The 21,767-nt window shown below is 41.5% G+C and overlaps 1 protein-coding gene and 1 long non-coding RNA gene across 5 annotated transcripts; one reads left to right on the top strand and one right to left on the bottom strand.

Moving 5' to 3' along the window:
* Positions 1-45: 45 nt before the first annotated feature.
* On the top strand, positions 46-20,130 carry LOC5517957 (partitioning defective 3 homolog). 4 transcript variants are annotated; one of them, XM_032362423.2, is made up of 16 exons: positions 46-382; positions 2,428-2,532; positions 5,191-5,972; positions 7,285-7,380; positions 7,474-7,540; positions 7,753-7,811; positions 13,109-13,437; positions 13,886-13,954; positions 14,114-14,253; positions 14,761-14,892; positions 15,083-15,283; positions 15,456-15,762; positions 16,314-17,375; positions 17,796-17,897; positions 18,198-18,339; positions 18,573-20,130. In XM_032362423.2, the coding sequence occupies exons 1-16, from the start codon at positions 323-325 to the stop codon at positions 18,832-18,834; spliced, it is 3,915 nt and encodes a 1,304-aa protein (XP_032218314.2). In that variant the 5' UTR covers positions 46-322; the 3' UTR covers positions 18,835-20,130. The 4 variants fall into 4 exon arrangements, with proteins under 4 accessions (XP_032218314.2, XP_032218313.2, XP_032218312.2 ...); XM_032362422.2 differs by lacking the exon at positions 46-382 and adding an exon at positions 1,320-1,553 and having other exon boundaries at positions 16,317-17,375; XM_032362421.2 differs by lacking the exon at positions 46-382 and adding an exon at positions 1,320-1,553.
* On the bottom strand, positions 2,396-2,770 carry LOC125561093. Its single transcript, XR_007307114.1, has 2 exons — positions 2,685-2,770; positions 2,396-2,585 (listed from the first exon to the last, which is right to left on the bottom strand). It is a non-coding gene; the product is annotated as an uncharacterized LOC125561093 (long non-coding RNA).
* Positions 20,131-21,767: the final 1,637 nt, after the last annotated feature.

The raw sequence follows: 21,767 nt of genomic DNA, 5'->3' as shown, positions 1-21,767 counted from the left end.
CCCGCCGTGACTGCGTGACGGGAATGAAAGGAATGCAATTGAGCCCACAATTCTCTCTAGCTCATTATGGGATCCGACCATATCAGTTCGAATTCCTACTACTAGAACAACAACAGTACTAAACGGCGAGCAAAATCACCTTTCAACTCTACTCAGTTTAGATAAGCGCTCATATAGAGGTCAGAAACAAAAGCGAAAAGTCCTCACAATTACATTCGCGCGAAGTGATAAGAGAGTTTTTATTGAATATGGATAATTTTCAATTGAATGTTTTCAAATAATTGTGCATGTCGCAAATGAATAAGCGCCTTTCAGAGAGGACATGACAAGCCGCAAAGAGAACTACAAAGATTTAGCTGTTTTTAAGCAGCAACCAAAAAAAGTAAGTAAAAAGACCTTATATGTATTTAGTGTAGAATTGAATTTAGATGTTTCAGTTATAGTCTAACGCATGGTAGCATGAAATATATTCCGTATTACATCTAAGTTATGATTAATTATTAATCAGTTAATCGTTAAGGTTTGACCTTATTTTGATCAAATATGCTTGGCTTCATAATACAAACTATCAGTACCACTATTTTCATTATTATCATCATTTTTAATATGCATTAATGATAGAAACATAATTATACCTCTTTGTGATTATTATCTGAATATCATATTATTACATCTAGCGCTTGTATACTTTTATATTTAGTTTTCGCTGCCAGTCGGGTTTCTCGATTATTTACCCTCTGGTATTTCATTATGTCTTTTATCCATGGCGTTTCGTTCCATTTCTAGAGTGTTTTTATTTTCGCGCAATTACCCTGGGTACTAGAGCCCCCAGACTTCTTTCGTCCAGTGACGCTCAGCCAAAATGCCGTGACGGACGAATGTAATGTAACCCGGCGCGAAAATCATGAAGGAAACTAGGCTATATTAAGTCGCTATATTGTCCGAGCTGTAAAATGCATACAGTTTTTTTTTTGGTTTAGCCACATACCGCTACAGTAGTGAAATGCGACCACAAAATATTTTTTTCCGATGGTATCGTCCTTTTATATAGTCATATGTGATAAGGATTATGCGGGATTTAGCGTGTAGTGAGTAATATTTAGTGATGTCGTCGGATTGATATTTCCGATTATTGGTTACGCAAGCCTATGACATCATCGCAAAAGGGATTTATTGTTTATGCGGCGGAAACGAATTAGCAGCCTGCCTCACCCCTCCCCACTAGTCTTCACGAGACGCTGCCCGCGGCTATATGTATACCGCTGCTGATTGGCCAATACCCTCACGTGGTCACGAGCTCAACAGTTTTCGTAATAATTTATGCTGATAAAGATAAACTAACATTTCCTTGAACGAACTCGACCATCGAGTGAGCGAGTTGCGATGTTTTCACGGGCCTTATTGTGTATCAAAGGGCATTCCATCGTGCTATGATGAAGGTTGTAGTTTGTTTTGGCGCTACCAAAGTTATAGTGCCTTGTGGAAGCGGTGATTTGACGGTCGCGGAACTTACAGAGCGCGCCATCGCTCGTTATAGAAAGGCAACAAACAAGGTTTGTATCGTAGTTACATACTCCTACGGCGTCCCTCGGACACCAATGTCGGTTATTACACTTGCTAGACCCTCAACACGCTCTAGTTGTGGTTTTAGTGGGTTCCTGCTATTGTTCTTGTGTCATTTGACACGCTAGTTTTAGCGACGCTTGATAGTCGAGACTTCGTAATTTGAATTTACTGATTCCTTCGTAAATACGAATAAAATCCCAGATAATCCGCCATTTGATTTCGAATAGCTAGGGATGGCTTCATTTGAAGAAATCTATTTATTCTGTGTATTTATATTCTGTGTTAACATTGCGAGGATAAAGAAATCTGTAGTTGTAGTACGACTAGAATCTTGTCGATGGTTTGTGTCAGTTTACACACGTTTAAACACAACAAACGACTCTCAGACTTATAGTCTGAATTCCATAACTGCAATTTTTACCTTTCAAGCTGTGGAAAGGAAAAAAGATTTCTTTGATCTAGCATTTTAAGAAGAATCTTTATCTGTGGAATTTGCCTTGTCTATGCATGTCATGTCGTGCAATCTGGTTTCGAATTCGGCATGCATAGTTCGAACTTTCTGATAACTAACAACTAGACATTTTGGTTTGCTTCTTGAATATTTTTTGATACTAAGTTTTAGCTTTCCAGTTATGTTCATAGGGTATTCGAATTCTAGCCATGTTGTATTATTGCAGATCAGGAAGTTTTTCGAAAGTTTATGGTGCCATTTGGGACAACGTTGCCGCCCCCTTAGGCATAATTCATCATTATAATCCCTCCGGCGTTTTGGTCACTGTGATCCTACTTATACCACCCCAGATTTCAAAGTGTATATACTAGAATTCTGTTATATGATCATTATTTTATTATGTGTTTTAGGCGGCAGCGGATAGAGTAGATGTGCAAGTTTTAGAGACCATTACTGATCAAGGCATCCTAGATCCAGATGATCTTGTCTGCGATGTTTTGGATGATAGAGACAAGGTACCCCATCCCTTGTGCTGATAACATGTGCAGTTTCCACTGCTAGGATGGTCCTATATATGATGTAAAATAATTCTATGTTTGATACTGAGTATAAGGACCAGCATTATATACAATAAGTATTTGCGTAAAAATAGCTTAATCCTATTCACCATTGTTCTGCTCTACTGTATATTTTCCCAGGGTTAATCACCATTCATTGCACCTTTTTCCCTTCACAAAATGATTTCCACATTTGTCCAAAACCTGAATTCAGTCTGTTTTGCTCATATCACTGAAATGTCAGTTCTTGTTTAAGGATAAAATTCATTAAATTCCTCTAAATGTTTCTGAGATGTTTAAGTAGCAGGAGACCATTGTTTTGCACTTAACAGTTTAGAATACTTCAAAGAAACTCATAATTCTTAAGAGTGCCCTATTGCATTTTGACTGGGTACTATAAAACCTGTTGGCCATGAAATCACATTCCTTGGAATGCTTTGTTTGATGTCCATCTCTGCAAATATCTTTAGTCCTGTGCTATCATGAAGATTATGTCATTTTTTCAATGTACATGTGATGCCAGAAAGCACTTAAAATAAGTGAATAGATTATAATTCTCATATAAAACACTTGAATTCTAAGCAATTATCACTAATCATGCATCCATTTTTCAACTTGTTGTGTTATGAACATCAACAAATACAGAACTCCTAGTGTCAGTTTATTATCCCTCAGGCTTTTTTATCTTTTGGTGTTAATTTTCTGTGCAAAAACATATGGTCTTCTAAGATACTAATCTGTGAATGCACTGTTTGGCTTTGGAGAAGTCACACAATTCACAATCATGTCTTTAAGCTCAGCTTTGAGCAGTCATGATCACCATTGTTGTTGTTTTGTGTTGGAGCAATCAAACTAATGATAAATAAATCCCTCAATCTCTCCAGTTTCCACACTTTAAGAAAAGTTTACTTTTTATTTATTTAATGATTCATCATTGAATTTTATCAAGCTTGTCAAAAACAAACATTGCTATTATTAGAAAAAAATACTTGTTTATTTTGGCTGACATAAACTTGGCATAAAATGCTGACTTTTTGACAGAAAGCTTTGATATTTGAAGTACAATGAAATGCCTGGATTTTGTAATTAAATTTTTATTTGCACTTAATTGACACCATGTGGTCATCACTTTTAAGAAAATCTCTCTTAGGATTTCCTTATATCTGAGTGATCTTAATGCTGCCTCTATTGGGAATCTTGGTCACCAATTCTGATATTCACATAATTCAGTTCTTTGATACTTTTGTAACCAGGCTTGTGTAACACCTTAGCCTAGTTTGGATTGTATTCATTATTTGCATTATTAGTTTTCCAGTTTTTTTTTTTGAGTGAAATGTGTAGTATTTTTATGACATTAGCATTAAGCTTGCATAACCCTGCCATAAGCAACTTGTTTGTTATTCAAATGTTAGGCATACTTTGAGTTATCTTTGGAAACCACAGTGATAACATGTCTGTCAAGTTTGTCATGCCAAACATGTTGAGATTAAGGCTATAGCACTAGGCTCTGAGGACATCAGTAGATGGCATACTTTAAAAGTCTTTAACTTTTGACGTCTACAGTAGATGGCATACTTTAAAAGTCTTTAACTTTTGTCAATGGGGTTGAGACCACCTCATACTTTCAACTACAGCTTCTTTTAGGGTCTTTCTTTGTTGTGTCTCTATTTATTTAACTTGATTTTTGTCTTAAATAAACTTTTTTTATTAGACCTTTAATCATAGAGTTTATCAGCTATATTGTAGTACCCTAGGGCTGAAGTTGTTTCTAAGAGTATTATGATTTTGCATTGTGGGAAATTTTTTTTTGGGGGGGGGGGAGACTTTGTTCAAAAAGAGATTAGAGGGAGGTAAAGTATGCTCCATTCTTTGTACACTAAAATATGGTACAAATATAACTGCTTTATTTTGTCATAGTTAGTAGAGGGGACTGGTTTGGAAACAAGGCCAACTTCAAAGAGACATGTTATTGTTCTCTTATTTCCAAGTTATATGACCATGACTGTGCACAAGTCGTGCGTACAGTACAAGAGATTATATGGAGTAGCATAGAATCGTTGTTGTTTGCATCAATACTGCACTTTGATCTTTAGGAAAAGTCTTCAGTATTTATGCAGACGCTACTATACTTACCGCAAAAGCTCACCAAGTTTCTCTGATAGAGCTCTACTACGATAGAATTTAAGCGCCGCTCGGCACTTTGAAAAATATACATGGCTGTATAGAACTAATTTTCTAGGGCTGTAGAGCTTGGGATATAATGGCGATAAAACTTACAAAGTGATAAAGACAAAGATTAAAAGTAAGTGAATAAGAATAGAAAAGTTTCAAAGAATTGATAAACGATTTGTGCCTGAATGCGCATATTCATAAATTCCTTTCATGTGTTTCTTGTACTCTACGCTTCGTTTGTACACCTTGTGACCGCATGATAGGTTGGTTCAACATCAGAGAGTGCCTTCACCGAGTATCCTAGCCATCTCCCTTTACTAACTATGATTTTGTCAGCCAGTAATTTTTTTGGGGGGTGGGGGCAGTGCATTATTTATACCATTGCAACGGAAGTACAATTGAATTAAATGGCCTTAAATTTTCTGACATTTATTTTTGTTTTAGCTGAATGCAGTATATGAAGAGTCTCCCACTACAAAGCAATCCTGTAATGGAGAAGACAGACTTAATGACATTTCTAATTCTGATTTATTTAACAATGAGACAAATACTGTGAGAACCATCAACCAGAACAACAGAGTGTCACCTGAAACTATTAGAGATGAAAATCACAATAATCGTGCATTGCCAAAACTAATAACAAGTGATCCTAAAGTAAAACTAAAACCCAGCCCTCCACCTGTGGCACCTAGACCCCCAAACACAAAGAAAAAGGAGCAACCTGTCTCTGTGTCTACATCAGAAAGCCCTTCAGAGGAAGATTCTGGGATATCTATCGATGTGCGTGCTCGTATGGAATTGGACTCTGTTAACTCTGAGAGCAATGAGGTTATTGCAACTCCAAGAGTTCTACCTACAGGAGAGACTGCATTTGTGGCAATCGGAACTCCAATGAAAAAAAATAAGACTTTCGATTTTAATGAGAACCACCCTGAAGACATGCTCAAAGAATCCTCTTGTGATTTTGAGCACAAGGATGATGATTTGGATGCCTTTACACTAGGAAGGAACTCAGCTCGTCAGAGCATGTTTGTTGATAACCCTGTTCTTGATCGCTGGGCAGAGTTACAAGAGGAGCGTCAAAAAGATCAGCTAAGATCATCTGGGAGATATCAACCTCAGGCCACTGTCAGTTTACCTAGGAAAGAACAATTAAATGATTTTCCATCATATCATCATCAACAGTATCCACATGAGCGAGAGCGCACAAATTCCTACAGTAGTGAGTACGTATACCAAATGGTTGTTGTATTGTATTATTATTCAGTTGAAGAGTGGACAAACTATTTATTTTATCCAGTTATTGTGGTATTCCAAAATGTATATCTTGCCGGATGTGTTGTCATATTTGTAAATGTAGAAAGGTGTTACTGGTTAAAGTTTGTTAGTATGTGTGTATAGCTTCAGTGAGTGTTTCTTTTGCATGTATCATAGAACCCTAACATAATTTGGGAATGATCATTGTGAAATACTAAAGTTGATGATGATGATAATATGAGCATTTTTGTCAGGATAATGATGGTGGTTTAGAGATGATGATGATGAATGGGTGTGATAAAACTGATGTTGGCAGTTGATGGTGATTGAAATGATGCTGGCAGTAATGATGGTGATGCATTTGATGATGGCTATGATGTAGATAATCATGATGGAGATGATGCTGGCAATGATGATGGCATTGAATATGATGATGATAAAAACAGGGCTTCTGGAATTACGCGCTTGTGCGGAAGCGGGTAATTCAGCTTTTTCCGCGTAATCCACAAATTTACGCGTAATTTGGCTAAAGTTTGAAAGACAAAACATTAAGTTGCACAGCTGATGTGTTCTTTTAGGGTTCTTACCTCTATTTCTCGTAAAAAAAGATATTCTTCGTAAAAGTGTGATATTTCGAACTGAATTTCGAAAACAAATAAAATGACTAGGCGTTCTTTGCTAAACCGCGAAGGCCTAGGACTAATAATAAAATACCTTTTTTAATTGGCTGGTGGCTAGGAGCCAATGAAAACTTGCCTAAGATATTTTCACGCAAAAAAATAACCTTTTCAAGTTATTTCGTGCTTTCCTTCAGTACAAAATGTAGTTTGGGCGTAACGGTTGATATTCCGTGTAATTTAGCGCGTAATTCAGTAAAGATTCCCGCAAAATTTTGATTTTTAACGAAAAATGTATTGCAAAACTCCGCGTAATTTAGTGCATAATGATTGATTTTCCACGTAATTTAGCGCGTAATTTATCCAAGAATCCCGCATAATTTTGAGTTTTTTTTCGCGTAGTTCCAGAAGCCCGGTAAAAATGATGGTGAGGAAATTGGCAATGATAGTCATGGTCATGATAAAATTTATTATGAAGATGATACTGGTGTTGTTGAGGCTGATGAAGTGCTAGTGCTGATGACATGATGATGTTAATTATGATTGTGACTGACCATCAATTTTACAATCTGAATGACAGAAAAGTGATTAATATTTAGGCATGTATTGAAAGTTCTGAATGTGTATAGAAGATAGGGCTATACTTATATTGAGTTTTGTTCAGTGACAGTTCTGATGATGTTATAATGATTGAGCTGCATCCTGACAATGAAGATGACCTTGGCTTTACTGTCAAACCTTACAAAACTGCTGATGGCAGGTACAGTATTTGATGTCTTTACTTATCCATCTGCCTTTTCTAGGTTTTTGATTGATAAAGTATGTTGTGGTATTTCCATTTCCATCTTGACAGGGAAATAGGGCTAATAGTGCGGGAAATAGCTCCTGGGAAATGTGCATCGAGAAATGGGAAACTACAGGTATGTAGAATAAGTTACCTTAGAATTATGTATTGTAGGCCATCAAAAAATGATTCAAAAGTCTCTCCGTCTGTCTCGTTATCTGTTTGTCTACATGCCTACACTATGTATCTGTCTGCCTTTCTTGCTGTTTGTCTATCTGCCACTCTTGATGTATATCTGTTTATAAGAAGCATGTCATATGTGATAATTGCATCCCTTCTGTTTTGCAGGTCGCTGATAGAATACTAGAGGTCAATGGCCAGAATCTAATGGATCTCTCCAATTCAAGGTATTATATACTTAGGCTTCATGAAATGCTGATTTTATATAATTTGGACAAACCATTTTTCATTGTATGAAGGCTGACAAATTAGTGCATAACTTATCCTGAAAAAAATGGCACATCAAGCAATACTGTCCAGCACTGTCTCACATTGGCCATTTGTCATTTGGAATGGCCATTTGTCAAGCGCTAGTGGCAAATGGCCAAATGGTAATATAATGCAGTAGAATGTGGCTTTCAGGGGGATTGATGGTCCTATAAATCAATAACATTACAGTTTTTCTAGCACTGCAAGCATCTGATAGCACGGAGATCAATACATAAAAGTCATTTAGCACTGCAAGTATCTGGGCTAAGGGACAAATCTATGGCAACAGTTATGAAAAGTAAGAGGGAGGGGTGGTCCACCATACATATAGCAGACAGTCAACACTGCAAGTACCACGGTCAAGGGATAGGGCTACGTGACAAATGGTGGATATGGTAAAAAGTTAGGGGGTGGGGTGGTCCATCATACATAGCAGACAGTCAACACTGCAAGTACCATGGCCAAGGCATAGGGCTATGTGGCAAATGGTGGATATGGTGGAAATGGTGGATATGGTGAAAAGTAAGGGGGAGGGGTGGTCCACCATACATATAGCAGGCAGTCGACACTGCAAGTACCATGGCCATGGCATAGGGCTATGTGGCAAATGGTGGATATGGTGGAAAGGGTGGATATGGTGAAAAGTAAGGGGGAGGGGTGGTCCACCATACATAGCAGACACCTAGCACTGCAAGTACCATGGCCAAGGCATAAGGCTATGTGGCAAATGGTGTATATGGTGAAATGTAAGGGGGAGGGGTGGTCCACCGTACATGGCAGACGCATAGCACTGCAAGTACCATGGCCAAGGGATAGGGCTATGTGGTAAATTGTGGATATGGCGGAAATGGTGGATATGGTGAAATGTAAGGGGGAGGGGTGGTCCACCATACATAGCAGATATTCAACACTGCAAGTACCATGGCCAAGGGATAGGGCTATGTGGCAAATGGTGGATATGGTGGATATGTTGAAAAATAAGGGGGTGGGGTGGTCCATCATACATAGCAGACACATAGCACTGCAAGTACCATGGCCAAGTCATAGGGCTATGTGGCAAATGGTGGATATGGTGGAAAGGGTGGATATGGTGAAAAGTAAGGGGGAGGGGTGGTCCACCATACATATAGCAGGCAGTCGACACTGCAAGTACCATGGCCATGGCATAGGGCTATGTGGCAAATGGTGGATATGGTGGAAAGGGTGGATATGGTGAAAAGTAAGGGGGAGGGGTGGTCCACCATACATAGCAGACACCTAGCACTGCAAGTACCATGGCCAAGGCATAAGGCTATGTGGCAAATGGTGTATATGGTGAAATGTAAGGGGGAGGGGTGGTCCACCGTACATGGCAGACGCATAGCACTGCAAGTACCATGGCCAAGGGATAGGGCTATGTGGTAAATTGTGGATATGGCGGAAATGGTGGATATGGTGAAATGTAAGGGGGAGGGGTGGTCCACCATACATAGCAGATATTCAACACTGCAAGTACCATGGCCAAGGGATAGGGCTATGTGGCAAATGGTGGATATGGTGGATATGTTGAAAAATAAGGGGGTGGGGTGGTCCATCATACATAGCAGACACATAGCACTGCAAGTACCATGACCAAGGCATAGGGCTATGTGGCAAATGGCGGATATGGTGGATATGGTGAAAAGTAAGGGGGAGGGGTGGTCCACCATAGATAGCAAACACCTAGCAATGCAAGTTGCATGGCCAAGGTATAGGGCTATGTGGCAAATTGTGGATATGGTGAAAAGTAAGGGGGATACTTGGCACTCTAAGTACCTATGACAAATGGTGGACTATGGTGGATTTCGTTAGAAGTTCTCACCTTAGAATGTCAACCGAAGCCGGCTTCTCAATTAATATCCTGTTTATTTTCTAAAATATCAATATAGAATTTAATGATATCGCTTTCAAGACAAACTATGTTATATCTTCCCACTCAAATGATTTATCTTATAAATTAAGCCCATTGAGTCCCATGCAACTTACTAAAATGGTAAATTCCTTTGGAAGTATAGGTAGCTAGGTCTCCGAGAGGATTATGATAATGCTGTGTTCCTCATTCTTTTAACGGATGCCCTTTTCAAACGTGGTGTTTCGAGATGCGAAATTCACAACCACAAATATTATTGATGCATGCTTTGCCTCGTTTTTCTAAGAAAGCCTTTTTCTTCAAACCGTCTATACACTGTCTATATGCGCTAGGAAAATCGTGAAGTTAATGATAACCCAAGCAGTCACTTCTTTGTCAGTTGTCTAGGTGCGATAGCTTGTAAAAGTGCCTGGAACAGTATAAAGGTTTGAAAGGTAATACTAAAAAGCCACGGCAAACAAAAAGGCAGAAACAACCTATTTCAATCGTGCTGTTTCGACGTGCGAACAAAACAACAACAAATAATACTGATGTTTTACCTCGTTTTTAAGAATGACATTTTGTTCAAACCTTCTATGTGAAAATTTTTGAAATGACAAGTGAAAATGATATTGTTGTGTTGCCTCGTTTTCAAACGACACAACATATAACATATTAAGGCACTGCTTAGTTTTTATTATTTTTTTCAAACCGTCTTTATGTACTAATGGAAATCGTAGTTTTTTAGAAAAAAAAAAGAAGGCCCTTCTAATAAGGCAATAATGATAACGCGATAGTTTGGATAATAAATATTTCCCGGAATAGGTGTGACTGCTCGTAAACGTTACATTACTGTGTCTAGCACTCCAAGCAAGAAATTGGACTATGACTAATAGTGCAAATACAATAAAAGGTATAGCTCCATTGTTATCAGGACATGGCCATGACTAATGTAAGCCCAAAAACCTGTAGCAGTGGTCAGTGTGGTTAAACTTAAAAAGTCACTCGTTATTGTCTATTAGAGACATTAGATAGAATTATTAGCTGAGAACATTTACTTACTGTATAACCTTATGGTAAATATAAAGGAAATATCTTATCCCTGTCAAATGTTTAATTTTCTTACAAATATTACATTGTGGCACTATTATTATTTCAATAATAAGAAAATGAAAAGCAGTCTGCGCAGCAGTCGAGTAGGCTGAAGGCCTACGAGACGGAACCAGTGAGCGATGCCGTACTTGCCAAAACGAAGCATTTTGATTGGTATCATTGGGCATCCATTTGCCAAACAGCCCTATGCCTTGGCCATGCAGTGCTATGTGTCTGCTATGTATGGTGGACCACCCCTCCCCTACCATATCCACCATTTGCCACATAGCCCTATGCCTTGGCCATGGTACTTGCAGTGTAAACTGTCTGCTATATGTATGGTGGACCACCCCTTCCCCATACTTTTAACCATATCCACCATATCCACCATTTCCACCAAATCCACCATTTGCCACATAGCCCTATGCCTTGGCCATGGTACTTGCAGTGCTATGTGTCTGCTATGTATGGTGGACCACCCCTCCCCCTTACTTTTCACTATATCCACCATTTGCCACATACTCCTATCCCTTGGCCATGTTACTTGCAGTGCTATGTGTCGTCTTGTCTGCTACGTATGGGGGACCACCCCTCCCCCATACTTTTCACCATATCCACTATTTCCACCATATTCACCATTTGCCACATAGCCCTATGCCTTGGCCATGGTACTTGCAGTGTAAACTGTCTGCTATGTATGGTGGACCACCCCTCCCCCTTACTTTTCACCATATCCACCATTTCCACCATATCCACCATTTGCCACATAGCCCTATCCCTTGGCCATGGTACTTGCAGTGTTGAATATCTGCTATGTATGGTGGACCACCCCTCCCCCTTACATTTCACCATATCCACCATTTCCGCCATATCCACAATTTACCACATAGCCCTATCCCTTGGCCATGGTACTTGCAGTGCTATGTGTCTGCCATGTACGGTGGACCACCCCTCCCCCTTACATTTCACCATATTCACCATTTGCCACATACTCCTATCCCTTGGCCAGGTTACTTGCAGTGCTATGTGTCGTCTTGTCTGCTACGTATGGGGGACCACCCCTCCCCCATACTTTTCACCATATCCACAATTTGCCACATAGCCCCATGCCTTGGCCATGGTACTTGCAGTGCTATGTGTCTGCTATGTATGGTGGACCATCCCTCCCCCTTGCTTTCACCAAATCCACCATTTGCCACATACTCCTATCCCTTGGCCATGTTACTTGCAGTGTTATGTGTCGTCTTGTCTGCTATGTATGGGGGACCACCTCTCCCTGTACTTTTCACCATATCCACCATTTCCACCATTTGCCACATAGCCCTATCCCTTGGCCATGGTACTTGCAGTGCTATGTGTCTGCTATGTATGGTGGACCACCCCTCCCCCTTGCTTTTCACCATATCCACCGTTTCCACCGTATCCACCATTTGCCACATAGCCCTATCCCTTGGCCATGGTACTTGCAGTGCTATGTGTCTGCTATGTATGGTGGACCACCCCTTCCCCTTACTTTCCACCATATCCACCATTTGCCACATAGCCCTATGACTTGGCCATGGTACTTGCAGTGCTATGTGTCTGCTATGTATGGTGGACCACCCCTCCCCCTTGCTTTTCACCATATCCACCATTTGCCACATAGCCCTATCCCTTGGCCATGGTACTTGCAGTGCTATGTGTCTGCTATGTATGGTGGACCACCCCTTCCCCTTACTTTCCACCATATCCACGATTGTATTAGCCCTATTCCTAAGCCTTGGTTCTTCTAATTCTGAATAGACCCTATATATGCTAAGTATGGGTCTATAGGACCACCCCCCCCCCCCCTTAAGTCCTATGCTACAGTGTTATATTACCATTTGGCCATTTGCCACTAGTGCTTAACAAATGGCCATTTCGAAATGGCCAATGTGATACAGTGTTGGACAACCCTCACATCAAGAAATAATAACTATTCTAGGAAAAAAAAACATTATATTCATAATATATTATATATATTTTATATATTAATTGAACAAAATGTCTTGCAGACCCCCTTCCGCGCATGATATAAAATAAATGACCTCATTCTTTATTCTATGCTTTGCATCCATTCTGCTATTATACCTTCTAACATTTGCTTCAATCACTGATGCTGACTGGGGCAAATATTGATTTGCTTTTTTGTGTTGCAACTAAGCTTAAAAGCTTATTCGTTTACTCATTCATATTTTTAATGTTTTATTCATTCATCCTTTTATTATTAATTCTCAGAGCTCAAGAGGTGTTTGACTCTGCAATCCGTTCACCAGTTATCAAGCTTGCCGTATCAGCGTCCTCATCATTTGTGTCAGGCAACACAAAGAAACCCACTAAACATGACAAACCTCCCTCTGCCAGTTTTCAACCAGAACCTGTTGTAATAAAAGCTGTTTACAAAGACAAAGAAAAAGCAAGTATGACAAAACCAGAAATTCCTCAAAATTTTGGTCTTCCTAGAAGTCCAGTTAGTCCAGGAATACCCAGAAGCCCAGGTTTTCCCAAGAGTCCAAGAAGTCCTGATGGTATTGAGCCACCACCTGGATTCAGAGATAACAGCCAGGGTAAGTACTTGCAAAACCATTCTAACTAAAGTACAATTTTACTAACATTATCTTCATTTTGGTTATGTAATGGGTTTTTCCTCAACTGGCCATTTTATGCCTCTTGTCCAGCCAGTGAAACTCACTGGCCGCCCACACTTATTTACAAAACTAGAGTAGTAAACAGAGATTTTACTTGACTCCCTTCTTCCTCTTATGTTGTCAATCAATTTAGTTGGCAATTTAGTCGGCACGGCCATGTAATAATTGCCATACCTTCAAACTTTAGTGTATTTTTCTATTTTTTTTTAATTTACTACTGGTTATCACAAAAGAAATAGAACTCGATGGACTTTCACCGAACTATGAAATAATTTTATTCATAGGTCATTCAGCATTTTCAATCCTATTGATGTATATGTGTACTAATTTTGCTTAACACATTTTGTTTTTGTTTTTTCAATACAAGCAGGCGCACCTCCACCAATGTTAAGCAGCAAGGTGGTTAGCAAGAGGATGTTGCTAGAGCTGAATAAAGGTACGGCTTTCACGTCCTGTTCTCTTTCACTCCTGTGCCTCTAAATTTAATAAGCGCTCACGGCGCTTTAAGTGATATCCACTCTACCAGGGCACCAATTGAAAGTTTTAAGAAATATATCCAAGATATCATTGTAGTTAAGGGTTTTACTTTTCCCAGGTGGTGATGGTTTAGGGTTCAGTATAACAACCAGAGATAATCCTGCTGGCGGCCACACCCCCATATTTGTCAAGAGTATTCTTGCTAAAGGTGCAGCCATCGAGGATGGTCGGTTAAGAGGTGGTGACCAGATTATCGAGGTATGGTGCCAGAGGTTGATAACCCAAGTCGATCGTTTCATCTTTATTTGGATAACAGTTCGTTTTTCAGATGATAGGGATACTATAGAAATCTAGCACAAAAGTGAGGCTTTGGCATTTGTTAATAACCGCTCCGCAACTTTTCACGTGTTTTATTGAGAAACTGTGAAGCTACAGTAGACGTCCTTGTGGAAGGCTTGGAATAAGATAACTGTCAAACAACACCGAAATTATCAAACAGGACAGAATACAAAAACCGAATATCAAACGAACTGAACTTTGACAAAACCTGGTTTCACGCTAGAAAACGCAAGAGTTAACTTTTTTCATTATAAACAATTTTAAAGCGTGGCTTTAAGTAACCCCAAGAGACCATGATGTATCATGGTCTCTTGGTAACGCTCTCTAGGTAATCGCGCCATCCGAGGGGTCCGCTAAGGATAGTGTTGACTGTGATATGTCGTATTCTGAGCCCCAACCCCTCATTAATCCCGTGTTGTGGTTTAGGTGAATGGGATGCCAATGACAGGCAAGAATCAGGGGGAGGCAGTGAACATCTTGCGGAGTACAGAGGGCGTGGTAAAGCTTCTGATTCAGCGAGAGGAGCTGGTGCAATCACCCACCAAGCCTGCCATTGAGGTAAACACTTTTGGTCACACTTTTCCAGTATCAATATATATTTTTGCGATGTCGATGACAGTGCACTCTTCTTATTTCAATCTTGTAAGGATTATTAATAAATCCCCCTTCCCTTTATGCTTTGTGTGCTTACCGCACAAGACACAAGACTGGGGTGTGACATGTGCCATGTTTATTATTTTTTTCCCAGCTTAACGAGGACAGCACCCGTTATCTGCGAGAGCAAGGGAAACAGGTGCTCACCTTCAAGATTCCACTTAACATGTCCGGTGCAGCAGGCCTAGGCGTTAGCGTCAAGGGCAAGGTTTCGGACACTGACAGTGGAAGGGACAGCCCTATAGACATGGGCATCTTCGTCAAGTCTGTTATCGCAGGTGGAGCCGCTTTTAAGGTATGTTTCCCTAGAGATTCTGCTCTGAAATCTAGGTGTCTCTCGTCTCTCGTTTTTCTTTTTGGCGAAAGTGACGACATGACGACATATGTCGTTGTAATGAGGTTTAATTTACTCATGTGTTTGGTTCGTAGTACGCATAAATGAAGATCCTTTTTTTTATTGTGTGCAGGACGGTCGGCTCAAAGCCGAAGACCAGCTTTTGAGCGTGAACAATGTTTCCTTCATGGGGTTGACCAACACAGAGGCGATAGATGGCTTACGTCGCGCCATGCAGAACACAAGACTCGGACAGGCCTTCATAGAAACAACTGTAGCGAGAGAACGCGACCCGCAGAACGATATCGGGACGGTGGTGAGGTCCCACGAGGTGCTAAAAGCCCCGCCCCAAGAGAGGTCCATTGAGGGTGGAGACCACACCCCTACACGTGTCGAGCCTCCTACATTAATGCAGCCGCCTGTGATAGAGCATCGACCAGGTAAAGGCTTTAGGCTTAGCGTACATTCAACTTCGGAAATAAGCTTCACTTATTACATTGAAATAAAGGACCTGTGCTTAGAGATCACGTGACCTTTTCGGCCAAAATAAAAAAGAATGTGCCCATCACGCCAGCAAACGACAAAAAATTTTAAAGAAATATAAACCTTTTCTGAAAAAAAAAACTTTCTGGCTTTTTTCGTAAGCGCCGATCAAGTTGCTTTTTGTTGCAGTTATTTTGCCGCCAAAAGCCTGAGCGCGCGCAAGTTTGTCACCCAAAAAGTCACGTGACCTCTCAGCCCCAAAACCCCTATTGGATGACCTTTAGACCTGTCAGACAAATACGAGTTCGTGGTGAATAGAACTGGTATGGGAACTGTCAGCTTTTAGGAAAGGCCCTAGTGTATACATTCCCTGCCCTACTCATATCACGACAAAAATTAGTTATTTGTTTGCTTTTATGGAATTACCATTAAGATTTTAATCATTGTTTTTCATTTTTTTTAAATATATTTCCTTTATTCAACCGTGCGATTTTCGTTATGCGAATAGCAGACAAACAAGCTGAATACCTGGAAGATGATGAAATAGATGGATTCGAATCGGGCGCACTATTAAACTTGACGCCCGCAAGATCCAGGAACCCTGTCCAGCGGAATGAATCTTACTGCAATGCCGTCAGTCGGAGTCCTGGGTACTATAGCCCCCTTCGGGATAAACCTGCCCGTTCCAGTCCCCTAGCATTCAGGGAGCAGCCTTCCTCAGCGTCTACACCAAGTGGCGCTCGACCACCTCGTGACACAGACAGACCGTTCACCACCGTAGCCATGCCGACGCCCCCGCTAGAGAATACAGGAGAGGGGCGTAGTCCGCTCCCGCCGCCGAGGAACGACTCGTTCAGACACACGGTCGTAACCAACCACAAGATCAAGCAGCACTTTAATGAAAAGGGTACCATGCCACCGCCCGCCCCGCTTGCCAATAGACCAGAAGGGTCCAATAGACCAGAAGGGTCCAATGGGTCCACTAGAGACACTCTACCTTCTTATGACCAGGCTCTGGAGAGACTGCGCAATTCTCCCGCCGTGACCGAAGGCGCGCCCCAACGATTCTCTTGGTCGCAGGAAGACAACAAGGAGCGATCGCGCAACTCCTCTAGCACTGGCGAAAGTTCGCCAAAGCGCTTTTCGTGGTCGCAGGAAGATAGCAGGGTGCAAATGCGCAATTCTCCCGCCGTGACCGATGGCGCGCCGAACCGCTTCTCTTGGTCGCAGGAAAACAACAAAGAGAGATCGCGCAACTCCTCAAGCACGAGCGAAAGTTCGCCGAAGCGCTTCTCTTGGTCGCAGGAAAATAGCAAGGACGTTGTGTTTGCAGGCCCAGATCTGCCAGCGGATAACCCTTTCAACAGAGAAGGGTTTGGTCGCCAGTCAATGTCGGAAAAAAGAGGTCGAGCGGCCGTTGACGCAAAGAAAACTGAAGTGTTCCAGAAAAGAGAGAAGCAGCGGAGGACGAGCGTGCCTGGTGACGAGTCTGTCTTTGATGGCAAACCTGCACCTCTGAAGAAAGCCCACTCTGAAGGGCAGATGAAAGTCAACACTCTTCCAGTTAATGGTAAGGCTTTCAATAGTTCCAGAAACATGAATATGACATGACAACCTAAACACCACGCATGCTGGCGACATAACGACATAGTGTGTACATCCGCGACACAATATAACATCGACATAAGACGTGGACATAAGACAAGGACATTAAAAAAAAAAAACGGGAGAAGTAGGAGGGTCAAGAGCCAGCTCGGAAAAAAAAAGTCGAAAAAAAAAGGTTTGTCTGCGGTCTCCATTTCGCGCCAGGTTGTCAATGATTGCAGCGCCATCTGACGAATTGAAATGAAGTGCCCGAGTAACTCTCCCCACGGAGGAATGAACGACCAAATGTGTTTTTCTAAATGGTCTAAAAGAGCGCGCGGGAAACCTGTATTGATGTGGATCTTTCCAAGATCCCTTACGTGTTCCTTTTGCACCTTACCCACAGGGTCTAGTTTACCGCGGCTGGCTCCCGACAATAGACCGATGTGGAAGTCTAGTTCGGAGGGAAGGATACGCAACGGCCCGAATCAAAATGCTAACAGTACAGGTACAAACATTATTAACTATTGTTAACTACCGCAAAAACCTGTGAGTGACTTTGCAGCATCGACCCTGGCGCATTTTAGAAAAAGGTGGAAAAAAATAATTACAGATGGAATGCTGGATTTCTAGAGCGCGGTCGAATCAAAGGCATAAAATTCGCCTCGTTCAGCCGCCTTATGACGACCTTTGTCTGACCACGTAACGCAGATTAGATATATAAATTGTCTTTTTTTGTTTGCTCTTTTTAATTAGCATCGCGAACTATGTCGTGGGTTTGATCATCGTTATATTTGCATGATTGCAGGTGATGTATCTGGTAGTAATCCACGAATCAGCCAATCAGAGGACGCACAGGAAGAAATCCCTATCACCATGACGAGCAAGGCGGACTTCAACGACGTTCAGCAAAAACTCGCTAACAAGAAACCATTTTATAGGAAATTCAAGTAAGACTTTTACCATTTTCTATCTGAGCATTTTTTACTTAAACACTCGATATAAGAGCAACAGCCCTAACGTCTCGTGAAATACTACTACCTAGCCCTCAGACCGAGTGGTAGGGTTCTATTAACCGCGTTTCTCGTCGTTCGTCACGCCTTTGGGTGCTCGGCGAACCAAACGGCGCTTCCACATGGGTTCTACTTTATATGTATTTGTAACACATGTGTTCACTTAACAGGCTTGGTAAGAACAAGCGAGGTGACTACAACTTATCAGACTCCGAAGGATCCCCGAAGCACTCGGGTTACAGCCAGGAAGCACTCATTGATTTCCCCGCTGAGCAGAGGTACCGTCAACTCGTCAACCACTACGGCCAAGAGGACTGGGACCAACGATCTAGATCCAGTCGGCAGAGTACAGATAACGAGAGTATGCACTCTAGCTCTTCTGCTGGCTTAAAAATAGGGAGAGTGATCGTATCACAGCCTACACGCGTGTAACGCCGTCAGAAAGCGCGCTGGAAAATAAGAATGAATGAAGCTTCAGCCTAACACAGGAAGACCGTTACTTCTTCTGACCCATGAAGACCGGGACTCAACCTGACACAGGAAGACCGGTAGTCAACCTGACACAGGTAGACCGGTAGTCAATCTGACACAGGATAACCAGTATTCAACCTGACACAGAAAAACTGGTACTTAACCTAACACAGAAAGACTGGTACTTAACCTAACACAAAAAGACCAGTACTCAACCGAACAAAGGAAGACCGGTAGTCAACCTGATACAGGAAGACTGGTACTCCACCTGACACAGGAAGACCGGTACTCAACCTTACCCAGGAAGACCAGTACTAAACCTGACACAGGAAGACCGGTACTCTACCTGAACCAGGAAGACCGGTACCCAACCTGACCCAGGAAGACAGGTACCCAACCTGACCCAGGAAGTCCAGTACTCAACCTAACAAAGGAAGACCGGTACTCCACCTGACCCAGGAAGACCGGTAGTCAACCTTACAAAGGAAAACCGGTAGTCAATCTGATACAGGAAGACCGGTACCCAACCTGACCCAGGAAGACCGGTACCCAACCTGACCCAGGAAGACCGGTACTCAACCTGACCCAGGAAGACCGGTACTCAACCTGACACAGGAAGACCGTTACTCAACCTAACACAGGAAGACCAGTAGTCAACCAAAACGACATTAACGCAGAACACATAAATACAAGCAATCGTTGAAGATTTTGTTTTATTCAAAAGCATTAAAAACGGTTAGACCACAATATAACTAATAGTTGTGGCAAATGACTCACACTGTTGTGTGTAAAAGCAACCATATTCGTGTAATTATCTCCGATGTATAAATTATGTTAGAAGCGTTGTATACCAACAGACTCGTGTATGGGTCGGCTCTAGATCACAAACACCCTATATATAACCCTAACACTATTTCTGTGTTCGGTGGTTGCTATATAGTATTCGGCTCTAGATCACAAACACCCTATATATAACCCTAACACTATTTCTGTGTTCGGTGATTGCTATATAGTATTAGGCTCTAGATCACAAACACCCTATATATAACCCTAACACTATTTCTGTGTTCGGTGGTTGCTATATAGTATTTCCTTCGTGTTTGAGCCCCAAGCAGCAGCCCAAGGCCTCTCAATACTCATACTGCATTTTTCATGAATACCTTGTCGTAAATATTATTTTTAATCAACACAAAAAGGAAACGATTATCGAATTTATAATAAAATTCTTGAAAAATTAAAATATGTTAAACAGCAAAACTGTTGCATAAAGTGTGACTTCTAGAATATAAGGGAAGTTTTTGGGGGTTTTCTCTAAAGATGTCATGGTATGAAGCCCAAGCTGCTGAATCGGGCTGCCTATTTCCTGGCGTTCTTTTCGCATCCTCGGGCACCAAGGGCGTCGCGGAGATTGGGGATACAGGAAGCGCGGTCTCCGCGTCGCCCTCCCTGAGGATGATCTTGTCGGGTCTCCTGTGGTTCTTCAGGTTTCCTGTGGTAGATAATGCGACCTCTCCTCTTGCTACACCGCCATCCACAGGAATCCCGAACAATGTCTTAGGTTGTGTGGCGAAGGGCAATAGGGACTGTGTTTACTTGAATACCTAATGCACAGTAGGCTCAAAGGGTGCCTACTAACCCGGTGAAACGAAGCACAGAAGTAAGCGATGAAAGAACAAATCAACAAATACAGAGCATAATTGCTCGTGTATTTGTGCTAGAATTATCCCAGCTAGCTATGAAAGTGAAACCATTTTCACGCTGTAGAAGTCGCAGCAATTTTTGTAGTATTAGGAGTATTTTTCAAATTTCTCAACGTGCTCCCCTAACACTTTTACCCCCTGAAGTACCCTCTTCCCCCCGGGCTACATACAGTTCCTGTTTTTGCGTAACGGAGGGTTTGCGATAGGGTGCACTCTATATTAAAGTTCGGTTTCGTGTCGCTGGACGCATCGCCTGAAATGCGATGTGCGCTTAATATCTTTTTCCTGGGTATGATAGGGACTGGTACATTAGTAATAAATAATGCCCAATGGGTGTTCATCTTCGCCCGCCTGTACAGGACCCGAAATGATCCCAGTACCTGAAACGATCCCAGGACCCGAAACGATCCCGAAAAGTACCCCCAACTGATCCCGGGACCCGAAACGATCCCCATGTAAAACAGCAAACATGTTTGCTGTTTAAGCGTTGAATTGACCAAGTGTAACATTTGGGATATCCATGATGATAAGAAAAGCAACCCCGCAGTCGTATTGATGGATGACACGATAGAGTTAACATTCAGATTGTTATTTCTCACTCGCCAACCAATTCACCATCTTTTCAATTGTCATCATATAACAAATTTTAATTTCTTAAAAGAAAGCCTTCTTTGATTCCGTAACATGGATACATTCTCGGAGGCCCAGCGATCTTTGCGGGCACTCCCAAAAAGCCTTTGTGGTGACATAATCGCTCGTAAATTTGATATAGATTATCAAGGCGAGTTCCTGGTCCTGCAACATCACATGAGCGGAGGACCCGCTTTAGCTTTCCGGATTTCTGCATGTTCTTCCGGGTCAATTGTCCATACAACTAGTCGATAAAAAATATATTTGAAAAGTTTTAATCGCAGAGATTCCTAGGAATGTGTAGTAAAAATAGACTATAGAGGCAAGACCACCGTGACTAAGATAATTACAGGTAGCCCAGGCTCTGTCAATGAGTATTTTGAACCGACCGCCTCATTGAAGTTGTCACTTTATGCAAGTATTCTTCCACAAAAATGTAATGAAATAAATCCAACTTGATGTAGTAGTTGTAGTTGTCTTCTGATAGAGGGGTTTTTAAATTTTACCGAACAGCGCTAAAGCGGCCCCAAATGCGCTCTAAATCGCTCAAATGTGGAAATAATA

Source organism: Nematostella vectensis, chromosome 2, assembly GCF_932526225.1.
Source record: "Nematostella vectensis chromosome 2, jaNemVect1.1, whole genome shotgun sequence".
Classification (NCBI taxonomy): domain Eukaryota; kingdom Metazoa; phylum Cnidaria; class Anthozoa; order Actiniaria; family Edwardsiidae; genus Nematostella; species Nematostella vectensis.
The sequence above is the reverse complement of the archived record's forward strand: the minus strand, read 5'-3'. Positions and strand labels throughout refer to the sequence as shown.

What these genes read in the sequence shown, in the direction of transcription:
- LOC5517957 (XM_032362421.2), top strand. Translation starts at nt 1,431, where the DNA reads ATGATGAAGGTTGTAGTTTGTTTTGGCGCTACCAAAGTTATAGTGCCT. An exon ending in CGAGAAATGGGAAACTACAG is followed by an intron (nt 7,541 to 7,752) that starts GTATGTAGAATA and finishes TCTGTTTTGCAG; the next exon opens with GTCGCTGATAGAATACTAGA. An exon ending in ATTCAGAGATAACAGCCAGG is followed by an intron (nt 13,438 to 13,885) that starts GTAAGTACTTGC and finishes TTTCAATACAAG; the next exon opens with CAGGCGCACCTCCACCAATG.